The sequence below is a fragment of the Convolutriloba macropyga genome, chromosome 13, assembly GCF_964194025.1.
Source record: "Convolutriloba macropyga chromosome 13, txConMacr16.3, whole genome shotgun sequence".
Taxonomy (NCBI): domain Eukaryota; kingdom Metazoa; phylum Xenacoelomorpha; order Acoela; family Convolutidae; genus Convolutriloba; species Convolutriloba macropyga.
Genome location: NC_134480.1, coordinates 17,695,156 through 17,713,246, shown reverse-complemented (window position 1 = coordinate 17,713,246; position 18,091 = coordinate 17,695,156). Strand labels below are relative to the sequence as shown.

The window sequence follows — 18,091 nt, the reverse complement described above, 5'->3', positions numbered from 1 at the left end:
AATTACCAGTTGTTTAGGATCCAACTGGTAGCTGTCTTTCGAACGCGTTCAATCTCTTTCTTCTCCGTTTTGTTAGCGAACCAGGCTTGAGTTGCAAATGTAATAATTAGTACGAAATATCCTGCCTACGCATTGAGTTTTCGTGGAGGTTGAAGTGCTTCTCTTTAAGAAATAGAACGCTTTCAGTGCCTTTGAGCACTTTTTTCCGACACTAGGTTTCCAGTTCAGTTTGGCGCCAATGTAATGCCCAGATCTTTCTGCTCGTTCTAGTAAAGTAAAGTTTTGTTGCCTAAGCTTAACTTGGGTTGGTCTTGACTTTCGATTGGTAAGATATAACACTTATTTTCATTTGTTGTCATTTTATTGTTTAAGTACCATTCTTCTATTTGTTTTATATCGTATTGCATGTTTTCACTATTCGTTGCAACAAGCTTGAAATCGTCTGCATGACGAAAAGCTTCACACTTAGTTACTTGTAGAGGAAGATCGTTAACAAAAAAGATGAATAAAAGTGGACCTAGTAGTGAAAACCACTTGTTACTTGCACTGTTTCAGAGTTGAAAGCCTTAAGCTTTACATATTGTTTTCTTTTACTTAAGTAGCTGGCAATAACTTTCAAGAAGTTACCGTCAGTACCTAGCATTTTATTTTTCTGTAGCAAGATGTAATATGGAACGCTATCGAAGGCTTTTTTTGAAGTCTAGATACTGAACCAAAAATTTTTTTTCATTACCATCAAAATTGTTGTAGAGATCATTTAGGAACAGCAATATCTCTGTCACCACCGACCTGTGTCTTCGAAAACGATGTTGTGCATTGTGTAGTGTCGTTTTTACAATGTCATACAGTTCGTTAAATATAACTTTTTCGAAAACCTTGATGTGTTGCAGAGAAGGCTTAGAGGTCTGTATTGCTTCACGTCTGCTCTGTCTTCGTCTTTAAAAACGGGAGTAACTTCACATATTTTCCAAATCGATGGAAAAATAACCTCTTGATAGCGCAACCTTAAACACTATCAGTAAAGATTTCGAAAGGGCAGGCAGGTTTTTGAGCACAAGATAACCTATGTTGTCCGGGCCGCATGCTTTATTAGTTTCAAGTTTTGACCGGATTTCTTAAATTTTCGTTTCACTTATGGTTATAGGTCTTTTTCGCGAAGGTTCTGTTTTGATCAACTTGATTACTTTTTAGGAAAACACTCGCGAAAACGATCGCTGAAAAACTTACTTTTCTTTGCATCGTCATTCGAATTTTCATCTTCGTATTTCATTGTCTCGGGAAACCTACAAATTTTATGGATGGATCGCAAATGCTTCTGTAGATCTCAAAATTTTCGCCCTCGAAAAATTTTTTCTTAAAACTCAGCTTGGTCTCCGACTAAGTTTTTTCGTAGTTGATTTTCTTTTCTCTTCAGTTTTAGAAGTTTCGCCAGACTTGACCTTTTCGAAATTTTTTGCTTTATTGTAGCGACAGATTTGATTAAGTGTGATGTTTCATTTTAAACCCAGGGCAGAAGACTTGCCCTGTGTTTAGTTGTTGTTGGAACGTTTTTTGCCAAATTACTTTTCAATTTATGCCAAATGTACCATTGCTTTACAAGTGTGTCTACGTTACTGTAGCAGTAAGGTTTAAAAGGATTTTCAGCGATGATTGCTTTTAGCCTGTTCCAGGGGATTTTATTGAAGACATATTTTTGTCTTTTAAATCTAAGGATGTTTTAATGTGTTAGTTGTAGAGTTATTTTACAAGCTTTAATGATCTGAGTTGAATCATCTGTTAAATTCATTTACTTCTGAACGGTTTATTACGTTGCTGGGATTACTAATGAGAAAAATATCTAGTTGATTTTTTTTACTTTTTGGCTCAGGATTTCTTTGAAATGATGTTTACTCAAGCTCTCGAGTACTGTGTCTTCATACTCATCGTTAGATATTAGAGTTTCCCAGATTTTGTTGTCAAAATGATTGTCCCCTGTGATAATTATGTAGTCGCAGTTTTCCGTTTTAGCATATTGATTCAATTCATTTGTTAAAAAGATCATTGATTCTGACGGCCATCTGTATGAACTGTTTTCTGCAGGGTTCTATAAGCGGCAAATCAGCATTGAGACAACTTTTGGCTTAACATTGATAACAAGGTATTCATTTTCAGAATTCAAAGTAACCCTCTCATGAGGTATATTACTTACGGCAATGAGGACTCCACCGTGTTTAGTTTTGTGCGGTTCGCTTTTTCTGTCTCTGCTCTGAATCGTATAGTCTGCAAAGAAAAAGGGCTTCGTCCGTGATATCACTAGTGAGCCAGATTTCTGTTAAGCAAAGGATGTCGAGATCGTTTTCAGTTGACACACAGTTTGCAAACTTTCTTCGCCGTTCTAAATTAGGCTTCGTACATTATAGGTTAAGACTTTCAATTCTGAGTGTAATAGTCATTCGTTTGAAATTGTGACATTTCCTTTTATGGACATTTGTCCCTTTTCTGTTGTCTTCTATCTGGAGTACAAGATTTCGAATTCTAAGTTTTTTAAGATTTGTTCCTGTTTTGATCATTTCTCTCCTTGTTTCGAGAATCTCGTTTTTGATAGCTTGTTCACTTGGGTTGAGTTTTTTACTTATAAAAACTGGTTTGCCGTAATCTTTCATTTTTGCAAGCGAGAGTAGAATAAGCCTTATTGCGTAGTCACTATCTATTTCAGCGACCAAGGTTCGACTTTTTCCCTCCTGATATTTGCCTAATCTCTTTAGATCTGTGACATTGCATGTGATTCTGACATGTTTTGCGATAGCTTTCACCTCTTTTAAATGGTGTTCGTATCTGTCTCTACTATTAGTGGATACTAGTTCAGGGATGCCTCTGCGTCGGATACTGTCATAGTATTCCTTTTTCAGAATTTTTTGTGTTTGAGGAGCATCTACAGGTTTTGGTTCTGCTGGCGAGGGTTGTACACTTTTAATTTCATTAGCACTTTTAATCTCTTTTAAGCTGGTTCCCAATTAATTTTGCTTCCACTCTTATTTCTACAATTTCCTGTTTTAGCTCTCTCATGGTTTCGTCCTCGAGCTAACAATTACATCAAGTACCTTGTCCTTCTTTTTTAGCTCTTGGCACTTTTGGCATTTTAAGAGAACATTTTGCATAATACTACTGATGCCAGTAATAGCGTCTTGGGGCATGCCAGTACACTTTTTTGTAAGGTGCATGCATTCACCACATGCTACGCAATGGAAAATGGCCGACTTTGCTTCAATAGTTGTTGAGCAAGTTTTACAGCGTTTGTTAGTTATTTTTTGATCGCCACTCAAGATATTGCATTTTTTTTATTTTTTGAGTAAAGTTAGACAAGAGATGGTCCTGATGGAAGAGTAGATCGTTTTAAATTTTCAGTGTTGCAAGACCGTGGATCCTGAGGTAAGGAACCTATGGTTAATATTTAAGACTGGAATTACTCACTGGAACTTAGAAAACTGTTTAAAATAGGGATATATAACTTTAAATAGGATTGCACTAAGCGAGACAGGAAATGATAGATTTTGAGGGAATATAAAGAAATGGATAAAACAGGGGTTCCAGTTACCAGTACAGTTTGGCTCATTTCCCCGAATGAGGCTGGATGGGGGGAATGAGACAAATTGGGCTGGTGGCCCTAACCCCTGTTTTATCCACTACTAATGGGAGCCTTCAAATCCTATTTTTACCTATGAAAAGGATAAGTTTACATACATCAAAAGTTTAAGATCATTATATTAATAACAATACTGATAATGCGATTAATTTATTTAACATTTGAAAGCATTTGGATATCTAACTTTAGAGTTATAATCAGAATAATTTACATAATTTACAAAAAAATGCTAAATGAGGTTAACGTACTGTGGGGGAGGGGGTTCAAACGGAAAAAAATTCGGGTTTACTGTGTAAGTAGGTTTGACAGTTAAAAAACTAAATTGAACTTCGGATTCTTCAAGAAAAACCGATCGAAAAGAAGCAGTTTAATATGTAAAATGACTATTTGCGTGTTCACGTTTGTCAGCGAGTGTAACATTGTTCGCCCAGTTAGAAGGACATTAGATGTTGATTGATTTGGGAGGATAATACATCCAAACTTTTTCCGAACGTCATCTTTATGGACGCGATAAATTTTCTGAATCTTACCAAGGAACAGAATTTTAAACAAGCTAATTTCGGGATTGTTTTGGAGGCTTCGAATATTTTTTCTGTCAACTTTCTATCTCGTATTCACGTATACGGCCCAACATTTATACCGTCAATTGTCCTCCTCCTGATACTTGCCTTTTGCATGATTTTGAGCAGTAACTCCCGTGTATGGTTAAAACTAATTTCTCTATTTGAATAGTGACGTAATTTCTAAAAATAAATATTGCGACGAGTAAATTTTATACTATATTCGATATTCTATATTCAATAAATTATCCGCGGCGAATATTTTTGTGTATTGAGTTACTGCTGCCAGATTGTGTTACTGTTTTCAGACTGGCAGAACAGATAAAATCAGCCGCTGAGCTTTAGTTATAAATGGTCTTTAAAATTAGTCTTAAGTTTCAACGGTTATGATGACCTTCCTGAAAGTTTATAATTTGCATAGAGACTCAAGGAAAATCACCGAAATAAAATAAAAAATGGTCATATAGATGGCGTGTCTTATGAGTTATTAGCTGTTATTATTTTAAGTTTACTATGTCGCTCGAAGAGATGATTGTTACTCCTGAAGGAGCTCAGGATGAATTGAGCTGGGGTTTCGACCTAAGCGACAACGAAAAGGACGCTGTGACGGCGTTCGATGAAAACCTGAAGAAACAGAGGTCCCAGACAGATCAAACAGACGAAGCTGTTCTCAGATATCCAAATCAAAATATACAGCATATCAGAGAAACGGAACATAATCTGACGCCATTGACGGTTCTGCAGCCACCACCTGCGGCTCTTGCTATTAACACAACACCTGTTGAGAGCTATCAACAGGCTCAGAGCTCGAATGCTGAATTCTACCAGCAAACGCCTGCTTTTCTGCAGGTTGATAACAGTCCAGTGGAGGGATTGACACAGATTGCATACGTGGAAGCTTACTTTGCTCCCACCATTCAATCGGATGTAACACCAAATCTGAGTTACGTCGACAGCGGTCCCATCTATCCGTATCAAGTTCAAGAACCTAAGGTTGTCAAACCGTATGAGCATAATGCTTTGCCTAATGCTGAGAGTCTCTTGAAGGTAACCAATTTGAAGCATGCACAAAACACTGCTCAAATATGCAAATCTGTCAAAGATTTAAAGCTGGAGTCGCCAAAAGTTGTCACCGAGAAGTCGCGAAAGAGGGGACGCGAAGCGGCCCCGTCTCTCGAGGAGCTGAAAGAAGAAATAGAGAAAATGGAGAATGACCCGAACGCAGATGAAGATGAACTGAAGAAGAAACGGAACAATCTCGCGTGTCGCACACACCGTGCAAAGAACAAGCGAACAAAGGAAGCAATGGAGGAATTTAAGTCGACGCTGGAGTCTGAATTGGAGTACGTAAAAACAGAGTTGAAAGAATGTAAGCAGCAGTTGCAGAAGACTAACGATTTTCTGCAACTGTTAAAGAGGGACCCGGAAATGCCTCCGAAGCTCGCGAAGAAAATTGAGAAGCGTCTGCGCTAAAGAGAAGTCTTTAAAATTCTATTTTCTAAAATCTTTTCTCTGTCCCATTGTTGTTACTTAACTTAATAAAAAGTTATGGTTTGACATTGACTGACTAGAACTGAAATATAAGAACTCGAGTTACTAATTAGTTTGTATGTCTTAAATAATTGAAAACAATAGTTATTAGATTTATGCATTCACTGATTTCGTTGCCTAATGAGCTGGATTTTAATCCGTATATTTGAGCTGTATTGCAACGCAGTCGGCGTTTTTTAAAGAAAATGTGAAGTTAGTTTTGATACTCATGTTTGCTCTGTGAGTCATATCATTATCTGATGTTAAGAGTCTTGGGTCTATTTTTGTAAATAAAGTCTTTTAAGAAATGTAAGAGATTTTTTGATAATCTGTAGTTTTGACTATATCATTTTCCAACTGTAGCAGACAGGCACTTATCTTACTCTGTAGATCCAGAATAAAGCACCGCCTCTCATAAAGTTGAGCTTTTGAATTTGGCTTGGCCCGCTAACGAACGCAACTTGCGCAAAGAGAATATTTTCGGGAGGAGTTCAAGATTATCTTGTTGCTATGATAATCAACCAATGAAATGCACACATTACAGATTCTGATTTCAAAATTTTTCAATAAAATTAAAATAGCAAAGTCCTCTGTTCTTCAAGGAAAATTATGAGAAGGGCAATATCGGAAATTGAATTAGAACTTTCGAAAAGAATTTTCAAGTTTGGTCATTCTGTTTCCAACACACTGCCACCATTGATTCTAGTTGTCCCTTTCCGAAATTTATTATAATTTTAATATTGAATGAATTTTTTAATGTTCTAGCTGATTAAATTTGCGTCTTATGAAACTGAGTTTACTATAATATAATTTTTGGAATTATTTTATTCACGAATTAGTTTTGTGGAATGCTTTTTGATGAAGTTTATTTTTTTTTGCGTTAGAATTGAGTTTACCAGCCATTCACAGTATTGTCGAAAACTGAAAGTCAAATCTAAATAAAATAGGTAGTTTTAATCAGCTTCAATCTTAGATAATCACGTTATTTTTCTTCCTCTCAACCATGTTTTTTTAATGAAGCGAGAAACATTGACTTCACAGATGGTGACAAATTTGTTTTTCATGAGGCAGTTAATGTCCCGTGGGTGCATGGGATTAAGAACTTGCGTGTGGTCAAAAGAATTTAGCCTGATACTTCAGATGAAAACACCTGACGTCAATTTAAAACACATCACATTAAAAATTTGTCATCTTTGTTTGCAGTCAACCAGCGTTTCGGAGGGTTTCGAAACATAAATTATTTTCTTCCCGTTTTGGTAATTCAGTTTCTGATTCAAATTGTTCACGTACGAATACCTGCTCGTCTTTTTTTGTGTCGCTGGGACATTCGTTGTTTATTAATAGCCGCACAGCGATAGCTGGGGCTATTATTGGCCTTCTCTTGGTTTTTTTTACAATTCAAAGAATTTGAATTGTATTGGGGCGCTGTCTTTTTTTTTTAAGATCTGTTCACACATTTTCATGATTTTTGAAGTCAAATTGGAGTAGTGATTTTGGTCACGCCGAAACAGGAAGTAGAGCGAAAAAGCGAGTGGTTTTGCGGCGTGAAATTTTTTCGCTCTAAATTTAAAGTAGAGTGAGAAAACAGTGTTTTAACAAAAATTCGCTTTCTCGCTAGTGGTTTTTTGTTCACATGCGGCAATTTCGCTTTGATTTTTTCTGTTTTTTCAATTTTTTGACCGGATTTTTTTCTAAATGGTTTTCCCAATCCATTCAGAGTCCTTTCTAGGTCTAGTTTTTTGTTTAGTCAATGAAAATTCTTTGAATTGTACGTCAGGACTTGTCCTGCTATGTTTTTTTATTTCGTCATGATTTTTGTTACGACCATATGACGTCACAGCCACTTTTTGTTCATTCGTTCATTCAATTTCAACTGAATCGCATGCGTGACGTCATTTTTCGCTCTTATTGGAGCGAGTTTTTTGTTCATTCGCGTGATTAAATTTTGGTCACACTTGACTTACCTCACTCTCAAAAATCACTTCCTCACTTTGAAATTGACTTTTATTTACTTTAATTCAAAGAGATAAGGTCAAATGGGTGTGTGTCACTCTAAATGAAGGTTATTTGAGATCAGCTAATAGAGGCAGCAATAACTTATACAGATTTTTAGTCAAAATATAACAGATAAGCCTTCATTCAAAAGACAATTTTTTTTGGTCTGTCTTTTTTACTGTTTTTTTTAGACTGCCGATCTACGAATCTATTGCGGCTATTTTCTGGCAATCTGCCAGCTATGTTAAAGATATTGAGAAGCTTGCATTCTTCAAGGAATGGATCATCACGTTTTCCCATGTGGGTGCAACTTCTTACTTCATGTTTGTCTGTCCTGGCAGATTTATATCTCAGCTTTCTAAGAGATCATACGCAATTTTTCTTAACAATTACACGCCAGGCAGTAGTCGTTTCCAGTGAATGTCAGTCTCTACCTTTTTTTCCGATTATTTTGCGTCTTTTACTATTTTTTTTATTTGAGAGCCCAGAAAACATTTTTTTTTAAATTTCACTGTTTCTATAATTTTTTAAAACTTTTACACAATCAATATCCTAATGCTGAGATGACGGTTTTTGGTCGAAATATAGACTAGCGGAGTAGAAGCAGAAGTTACTGCAACAAAATTCTCACAGTTTTTACTTCAAATATTAACAAAAATAATGTAGTTTATGAATACACGCGTAACACAAAATGATTTTGGCTCACCTCATTGGTATAGAGTTAAATTAACCCAGATCCACTATCCCAGTTCTGTTATCAGCAAACACATTACGGTGCACTTTTTGTGAAAAAGCATGCACTGTTCAAGTTTCAGCCAGTCGAAAATATTCCTATAACACTCATCAACCCATCGAATGAGTTCTTCATCTAATTGACGGGTTGCAAAACTTCAATGAAATTTTGCTGGTCCAACATTGGGCAGCATTGAGGACAGCAGGTTCAAATTGTTTGTTCACCATTTTTGTCTGCTTGACAACATTCGAGCAGTGCGAAATAGTAAACTTTGAATAAGCGTGTAAGAAAATAAACGCTTTATATTTATAGATGTATATTTAATAACGCTTTTGAACTTCACGTAAATTTGCAATTCTTAAACTTTCCATTTTGTAGCGTCAACCTGGAGCTATCGAGTTTCAGCTGATTAATTGCTCTCAAACGAAGTTGGTAGCAATTATATTAGTCCTATTGGTCTTTTTAATGCAATTTTCCGCTTGATAAATTTTCGTCTGACCCATTTAACTTTTCGTCCTCAAAAACGGTATAAACAGGTAGCGCCCAGTGTGCATGAACTTCTCTTAGAGCCTTTCAGCTCACTAGTCTCCAAGTATGCGATTTACAGAAACTGTTTTGGAGACATACTTATGGTGTGAAGGGAGGTTCTTAGAAATTGAAACTCCCCCAGCCACACAATCCCCACATCACCCCCCATCCCTTCCCCCGAACATCGTTCAGCCCGTAAGACCCCCTCCCACCGTTGCCCCAGCACCCCCTCCCACTGTGCAATTTAATCTGTGTTCAATTGACTATGTTTGTTTATTGGTATCGCTTGAAAGAGCGGACGCATCAATGTTTGATAGGTCAATGTCTAATGAAGTAAATAAGACATAATTGTAAGAAAATGGTAGATTTTTTCAATTGGAATAGTTTAAGGAATGGAATTGTTTATTGAATTTTTAAGTAAATGCGTGGAGTCAATTTTTACTTCCTGTCGATTCTGGTGTGTTCCGGCTATGTTCTTTTGTAAGATGTGTTAACACATTTTTCCAGGAAAGCTTTCAACATAGGAGGAACAGGTGAAGACCAGTGAGCTACTTGAGCTACATTTTTAAGTATGTGTTTTGCTGATGACTTAAAGAGAAAAAATTTAAGTTTTTGAAATCGTTTTTTTTCTGAAGGGCTTATTAATTAAAATTTTTTTTAATGTGAGTTCAAGTGTTGAGTTTTTTGAGCTTGCCTCTAGGCTCAACTAGGTTTGAACATTGCAATCGTGGTTACAAAAACATGAGCCCCGGGAATTGTGAGATCTATGATTTTGCTGGTTCTCGTACGCTACTTGCTTCTCAGCAACAGTTTTCTTAGTAGTATTCTTTCCTCCACGTCTCGTGTTTTAATCTAATAAACATTGGAGTTCAATACATCAACAGCGACACTATCTACAGATTGTGCTTTAGTGTTTCAATTTTCTCTTAATTTTGTGAAACTATTTTTTCTGTCTTTTTGGCTATTAATGTTCAGGGGAATAATAGGTTAGGGATTTTCATTTTTATTCCATTTCTTTGATTGTATTGCGGGACTATCCTCCTGTCTTTTTATTTATAGTTTTTGATCCGCCCATTTGATCTAGGACCATGAAGTCAAAGTGCGACTGTACGGTGACTTCTGCACTCTTGATAAATCTCAATTGAGATTTTAAACTCTAAATGAATTTGAACTGAGGTGTTCCAAGCGTTATTATTATAAACATATAGTATTTTTCTCCTTAATCTGTGATTTTGTTGACTTGGGGGACTCCACGGTATTTCGCGACTATTGTCCGGCAATTTACCGGCTATTTTCTTAATTGTCATTCGAAGTCAGTTCCTGGTCATTTCCATGTCTAGTTCTCTGTTTTGCCATTAAAAATTCTTTTTGTTCCGACCCACTTTAGTGGGGGAGGAATTATATACTCAAATGGTTTTTTTTGTTCAGAAAATTTTGGCCGATCGATATAATCATCGCAGAGAGTTGTGAGTGGTATCATTAAAAAGTCTGCCCGGCGTAGAATATGGAATTAAAACGATTTTTTCAATTTTCGCTTTTATAGGGAGTTATCGAGGTTTATAGTTTTTGTGAATATTAGACGTATTTCAGCTGTTTTAATTCACATTTTCAGTATTTTTGACCTAATTTTCGTTAATTTTGCTAAAATTTATTCACATTGATAACTGTACTATTATTGATTTTATCTCTTAAGATAGAGGATGGATGCTGAATTGTTCGATTCGAGTTTTTCGGCTAGAAAGTATGCTAAATGTTTTCAAAATTGGACTTTTTTTGGGACCAAATTTGCTTTTTTAGCCGACTTGCTTTAAATTTGCTGGACGTAGATACCTTAAGACTGCATCCATGTTCTTTTTAAGCTGACAAACAAGCTAGTTGTACACCCACTGGCTTTGAGAGTCTTTGCAAATTTAAACTCGACAATTATACAAAGTGCACTTTTTTTTGACAAACTGAAAAATGTTGTTAATAAAATGATTTATTTCGCAACCATTTGAACAAATGAGTGTTGTGTTAAACAAGCAGCAAAATCTGAGTTGATCTCGATCTAGCCTTGGATCCGTACGATAAAATATTTAAGATTTTTTTCTTCGGAGCGATTTTTTTTCAAAATTTTACGCTATGCATATGCTTTTGTAAACTTTTTCACTTAAAATCAAATCAGGGCTCAGTTAATGACAGATACTATATACAAAAAACGCGGCACAGCGAGATGATATTACGGTTTCAGAGTTAAGCTCATGGTTTTTATGGCTCTGACAAATTGTTTTCGTAAAAGATTTTTTATGTTCTTCTTGAATTTTGCTTTCAATTGTTCTCTTTTGCAGCCCAATGAGTCATTGTCACCAGTCAAGGATCCAGTTATCTGTTAGGAGGTATAATTGAACCTAGAGACCTCTTTCAGTTGTTATCTAATGTCTGTTATGACTTTGAATATATTTATTTTAAGAAAAAATCGGTTGATTTTTGAAGTTTGTCACTATTTTCTTATTTTTTCTCAACTTTGGGCGCAGTCTCAGGAAAAAGGCAGAAACCGATTTCCAGTGGGTTATAAATTAATGTCCGTAACGGTTTTATGTTCAACTAATGGTCTATTTGTTTGGATACTACGCCTTTTTTTATGAGCTCAATTGCGTATTTTATGAGTTCATTTTGTTTCCTTGTCGAATTATCACATTATTGACAGGTCCAATTGAAAGAAAGCATAGTAGAGAAAACGCACAGCGTTGGAAAAAGGAAATGCACAGCGTATCTGAGTGTGTCAATTGTTTTTGTTTTATAGTTTATGCTTTTTGGGCTGATGCACAGTTATCTGGCAAAAATTTATAGATTTTTTTTGTTTTGGCCTATGTTTATCATTCGTTTTGTTATACGCCATATACCTATTAACGATAGATCTCAATTGCTTCCCCAGGACATATTACTCAAACTAATTGAAGATTTCAGTTTATAGCTGTTTGTTTTAGTGACTTTAAAATTAAAGTAAATAGTTTTTTTTCAAATGTATCCTTTTGCTTTCATTTTCGTAAACAACCGCACTACTTAGAATACAACGACTATTAATTTCAAAAAAAAAAGCTTTCGAGATTTCTGGGTTTCTCGTAGTTTTTTTAAAAGGAAGATTCTCTGATGTTAAAATGAAGAGAAAGTGTCAATTTACAGTTCTTGCAGGTAACATCTTATAATTATAGCAACCTGAACAGTGTGATGTCGTAATATCGTTTGAGTTTCTGGCTTCTTTTTATATTTGTTGTTGTTGGTCGTGACTTAATCTCCTATTAACAGGTCCAATTGGCTTCCTGAGGCAATGCAACTTAATTCATCACTGTTTGTTGAAATTTCAAGTCTGCAATGACTTTTGAAATTATTTGTTTTCAAAAACATAATTAGGTTATTCAGCTTCGTCGTTTTTTTAAAATAATTTTTCGGTCGATCTGTAGCTCAGTCTCTGTAAACACAGATCACAACCGGTTTCCAGTGAACTATACTGTTTAATCTATATAACCGTTTTAGCTTCAAACATTTGTTTCTCGGCTTTGTTACTACGAGAATTCATAACATGTTTGAAATTTTTTTATATTGGTTTATTTTATAGGATTTATGTTTTCTTTTTAATTTATAACAGTAATCGTATGTCCCATTGGCTTTGAAATTTTGCGCAATTGAACATTGGATAATGAAATGTCTCAATTGCTTCCAATGGAGATATAAATGAAGATTTTAGGGATTTCAGTGAAATTAATTTTTTTTTCAAAATAGAAACGTATTTTAACTTCCCACCTCTTTGCCCTGTTTTGTCGACCTATTTACCAGTCGCATTGAGGACAGGTCCCATATTTTTTCTAATGAAGTTGAGGTTTTATTGTTTCGTTTAGGTTTTATCTGATGCGAGTTCGATTTTATGTTTTTATTTATTATAGAAATTGAGTTTTGGTCGTAAATAATGTTTGTTGTTTGATTTTTATTGTTGTCCTTTCTGGTGATCCTATTGTCAACAACGATCATCGGCCCTCTAGGGTGGCATTAACGTATTTCATTGGTTGTTTATTGAACGATGTGTATGTTTTTGAAAGTTTTCTCTCTTCATCATTTGGTAGCCAATTAAGTCAAAAGTGTGGATGAGCGGGGTCGGAACCTTATGTGCGTACGCACATTACCGAGCCTCCTTGTAGTTGTAAATCAGGACTTGTCCTATGTATTTTGTTTGCTCAGGTTTGTTATGGAATCAACGTGAAGAAGATCCGTCACAAATGCCAACCGAGGAACAACTGCCTCCTTTCAGCCTTTCTTCTAGAGTTCCATTGGAAGTTGGAACTCTGTCTTTGCAGGAACTGAATTTCGACGAGGCACTGACTCGCGCTGGATTCGGAAGGTACCAGTACACAGTTGTAGCCACATTAGCTCTTGCCTTTTTTGCGGAAATTGCAGAGGAAAGTATCAGTTTTATTATCGGACCTGAACTGTTATGTCAATGGCATCTGGAAGGATGGCAGGAAGCGCTAACGACAACCGCTCCATTTATTGGAATGTTCTTCGGAGCTTTGGTCTGGGGTAAATTTTCCGACATCTGGGGTCGGAAACCGATACTGCTCGCCATATGTATATGGACTGGTTATTATGGAATTATTAGCGCCTTTGCACCCTCGGTTGGCTGGTACTTTACACTCAGGGTTCTATGTGGGTTCGGAATCGGCGGTATTCACACGGTTCCGACCTACGCAGCAGAGTTGGTTGAGACAAGACAGCGAGCGAAATGTATGTTAATTCTTCATGTTTTGGCAGGTCTAGCACCCTTGTTCACAGGAGTTTCAGCGTTTCTACTTATCGACATCTCCAAATATGGTTGGAGGTTTTTGGTCATAATATGTTCAATACCTCAGTTCGTGTGTCTGGTCGTGTCTTATTTAGTTCTGGACGAAAGTCCCAGATATCTGCTCGTTAGTGGGCAAACTAGTCGTGCCAAATGGATTCTCACAAAAATAGCTGCAATAAACAGAGCCGATCTACTTTTTGGAGATGTAACCCCGATTGCGAAACCCACAAGAGGCAATTACGCCCATCTATTTGCTTCGAAACAAATGATAAGGTTGACAATATGTCAGTGTATACTCTGGTTTTGTACAATGGGAACTGGATTCGGAATGGGGATCTTATTTACGGAATCTCTCCAGGCTGCTCAAAGCAACACGGATCCTGACGGCAAAACTTGTTTCTCTTCTGACGAAGTTATTTACTGCAAAGCTTCGTGCCATGTTTTGGACTCGAGTGACTATGCTAAGATTCTTATCAGTCATGTACATATCATAATTGGTGCATTTATAAGTATGTCTCTATCCAACTACGTTGGAAGAGTCAGACTAATGTTGTGTTGTATGGCTCTGTACTGTTTCTTTACCATGCCTCTTTTTTTCTGTCCTCACCCTGTATTAGCTTTGATTCTGATCACATTATGTAAAGTGTGTATAGTCGCTACCATTCAGGCAATGTATCTTTACCTATGTGAGGCGTACCCTACTAATGTTCGTGCAACGGCTATTGGACTGGGAACTTCATGCAGCCGAATTGGAATGATCTTGACCCCATTTGTAGCGCAAGTTTTGGCCAAGTCTAATTTCATTTTGGCACTTTCTGTGTATATGTTTGTAGGAATTGTTACGATGATTGCCATTATGGTGTTGCCTTTTGACACAACAGGGAAAACCATTAAAGATAGATAGCTATTATTGGTTCTAGTTATTGTATTTTTGTTTCTAGAGTGAGTTTCAATCACTAAAACGTTTAAAAAAATATATGGTCTTTGACATCAGTGTAGCCCCAGTACGTTTTACAACCCTTAACAGGAAGAATAAGTAATTATAATTAAATTCCTAGAAGTGTTTAAAATTGTGGGCGCGGTTATTGCGGCTATCAGACTAAAATGCATGGACCAAAGTTCTATCTTGTTTGATCTTGTTTTCTGTGAATCAGAATATTAGAAGACATGAATTTCGTAAAAAAATTGTTGAACTATTGCTTTCAGTTATTTGATCAACACTAGTTAGGTCAACATTGTAGTTCCATTTATTAGAGACAGTAGGCGCAAGAGGTCGTGCATTTAGACAAAGACAAAGTAGAAACAATTTATGCTCAGTTAGTCTCTCTCTGTAAGACTTCGTTCCTCTTAATATCCAGTTTGTAACACTTTTTTGAAGTTCATCAAACCGACGCATCTTTATTCTGTTATATCCCATTTTTTAGGTCTTTTATTTTAGAGTTCACACGTTTTATCATATTGGAAGCTAAGCTGGTAAACCAGGGTTCCCAATTTGATCTATGATTTGTTACTTTTGAAATATTGCGATCTTTGAACTAGTAATAGAAATGTTTGATTAAAGTATTTACGTTACTGTTCGCATTACGGTTCACAAAGACAATTGTGAATATTTTGAATAAATTTTCCCCATAAACGTGCTTTAAAGCATTTTTAATATTCTTTCATAGCTGTTTTTGGAGTGTCGCATAGAAGTTTAAGTTCTGTGATAATTAGAAGTATGGTTGTTAATTGCTCTTGAATGCAGTTCATAGCAATTATTGTAAACGTGTGTGTCTGTTTTTATGCAAAATTTTTTGCTTGACAATTTTTCGTTTTCTTCTAGAACATTCTTTGACTTCTCAAGTGACGTTTTCACGCTTTCGTTCATCATTTTTGAGTGATCTCTAGTGCTCCGAAGTAAAGCTTGTTGCTAATATAAAATCGGTTGCAGCACAGGAAAATAAGTGGCTGGTAGTGCAGTGGTTAGTGAGGGTAGCCATGGTACGGGAGGTCAGTGGTTCGAATCCCGGTGGGGTCGAGGTTTTTTGCACCCATAAAGAAAAAATGACTTAGGCTACAGTCCCTGAATTAAATGGCCTCGCCTGTCGTTCAAGAGCAATTCTTCCGATATTTGTCGGTTTATGTTTCTTATTTGTTTCGAAGTTGATACTCCTGAGTTCTTCCTGAGTTAGTTATTGTAAGATGGTAGAAAGGAAGCGTCGAGGGTCACTTCATAATTCAGGTTTCCGTTGAGCAGTGAATTCATAGGCGGAGTTTTTTAAACAATTTGCAGATTTCGTTGCAGTTTTCTGTAGTCCAGCAGATAAGAATGTTCAGATTTGATAGATTTTTCAATTGGCCATTCTTTGCATTCTAAACCTTTCGGAAACGACCCATTGTTTTCTAGTTACCCTCTGTTTAGTAGGATGTCTTCTTTCGCAGTGTCTATTACGCAATCATGGCTATTATAGATCTTTATATCGTTAAATTTAAAATCTTTGAATTGGCTTGGAGTCTTTGGAATAGCATTGTTTCATAACCATAATTGACAATTGCTTGTTAATGGTAGTTAACTCATGATGTTTTTTGTGACGGTCCTTAAAATTTCGAATCAACTGAACTGATTTAAACATGTACATATTATCTGATAAAATATTCTGGATTGATGCAAGCTGTAACTAATAGTAGAGAGCTAGTTGGTAGAAGAAATTTAATTATTTTGAAACCCCAAATTTTTCTAATTTTGAGAGAATATATTTACCTAATAAATTACATCGAAGTTGTCCATCCATAGACAAGAAGACCCCAACCGCTCAGCTGAAAACCTAAATGATCAAAACCCATTTGGAAAAATGTGCTTGAGCACACGCCAACAACTTGATTAGTATATTCGTGCAATTAAACTACTAACTACCTCGTGCGACAAGAAGGTTACAGGCACTACACTAAATGGTGACAGGAAGGAAGACAACTCCAACACCAGACGATTGACTTAAAAGCAGACCACGGCAGTATCTGGTCAACAAGTCAGCACTTAAGAGGAACTTAACCTACTACACCACCCGTCCTAGCTAAAGAGAAAAAGGCAGAATTTTCACAGGTTCTATCAGAAATCATCAGTATGATAACAATCGCAAATTGGAGCCTGATAACCTATGATGCTCTTCATGTTTAGCCAAAAAATTGTAAGCTATTGATTGACCACATTACCCTTAAATCTGAATCAGCGGCTTGAAACCTACTTCTGAGTCAGCAACGAACTTGAGTCTGTGATAAAAATGTAACTATTCGCAAGTTAACTATAGCTATGAGTCTGAGAAGCTTAGGCGATTAATTATAGTTCGCGTAGAAGGAATAGTTACACAAAACATCAGTTTGGTCAAAATTGATCCAAAAATCATAGAAATTTACTCTTTCATTTGCCTAAATCTATGACAGCTAATCCTAACATTTCGTTTAAAGCCTTTGGAGTTAAAGAAAACAAAAATTTAATGCTTTTGAAAGAGTTCTGCGGAGTATAGTAGGCGTAGCTGCAATTTTAGGTGCACAACAGGCAAATTTTCCCTATATGCCTGAATGGCGATGCTTTGCATATCTTTAACAATTCACTAGACGACGCTACAAGAGCTAACTTAGATCTGAGCTTAGCAGCACTTAGAAGTATTTTCTGCAAACCTCAGCTAGGGGAGCTACATAAAATAAAGTTAGAAGGAATTAGTTTTGACCCGTAGAAAGACACCAGAAAACTTCTTTGTAACACTTAGAGATATGGCGCTCAGAGCATACTCAGATCTCGAGTCAACGCCAGTGCAATCAGCAAAACCAACACTACACGCAGAAGCCGCCTGAATCACCGCCGCTGACGCACAAAACTTCCAGAATTCGCTCTTTTCTCAAAGTGAGCGGGCAAATCAGATTAAAAGGTTTTTTTAAAAAATGGAGGCCTGGTTGGTTAGTAGCAAAACTTTTAGAGCAGCCCGATAATAGCACAGTGAATGACTTGTCTGTAAGCGAGACGACAGCTAACAATTCGTAATCTATGCCGAATCGACTATACTGACGGTGCGTTCAATGAGATGAGTTGCACAATCTCGGAAAATTTTAATGCGCTCTCTAAACTGAACCAAACACAGCAAGCGATGGACATTAACGCCAGTGAGCTCTACAAACCGTTTGAGGAGCCATCGCAAATAAATAGTCGACTATAGAGACTGCGCTATACTCTAGTGTTTTCTATTATAATGGCGGATATCCGAATCATTTAGCTAATCTTTGTTCCCTCAAAAGTCTCGGAAAGCGCAGATGTGCGGGAAATTTGCCATTTCAACGAT

At 36.4% G+C, this 18,091-nt stretch overlaps 2 protein-coding genes across 2 annotated transcripts; both read left to right on the top strand.

The window, feature by feature from the left end:
- Positions 1 to 3,010: 3,010 nt before the first annotated feature.
- On the top strand, positions 3,011 to 14,846 carry LOC142352291 (synaptic vesicle 2-related protein-like). The gene is made up of 2 exons (XM_075404804.1): positions 3,011 to 3,408; positions 13,181 to 14,846. The coding sequence occupies exon 2, from the start codon at positions 13,219 to 13,221 to the stop codon at positions 14,683 to 14,685; it is 1,467 nt and encodes a 488-aa protein (XP_075260919.1). The 5' UTR covers positions 3,011 to 3,408; positions 13,181 to 13,218; the 3' UTR covers positions 14,686 to 14,846.
- LOC142351507 (uncharacterized) lies at positions 4,428 to 6,046 on the top strand. The gene has a single exon (XM_075403564.1). The coding sequence runs from the start codon at positions 4,696 to 4,698 to the stop codon at positions 5,653 to 5,655; it is 960 nt and encodes a 319-aa protein (XP_075259679.1). The 5' UTR covers positions 4,428 to 4,695; the 3' UTR covers positions 5,656 to 6,046.
- Positions 14,847 to 18,091: the final 3,245 nt, after the last annotated feature.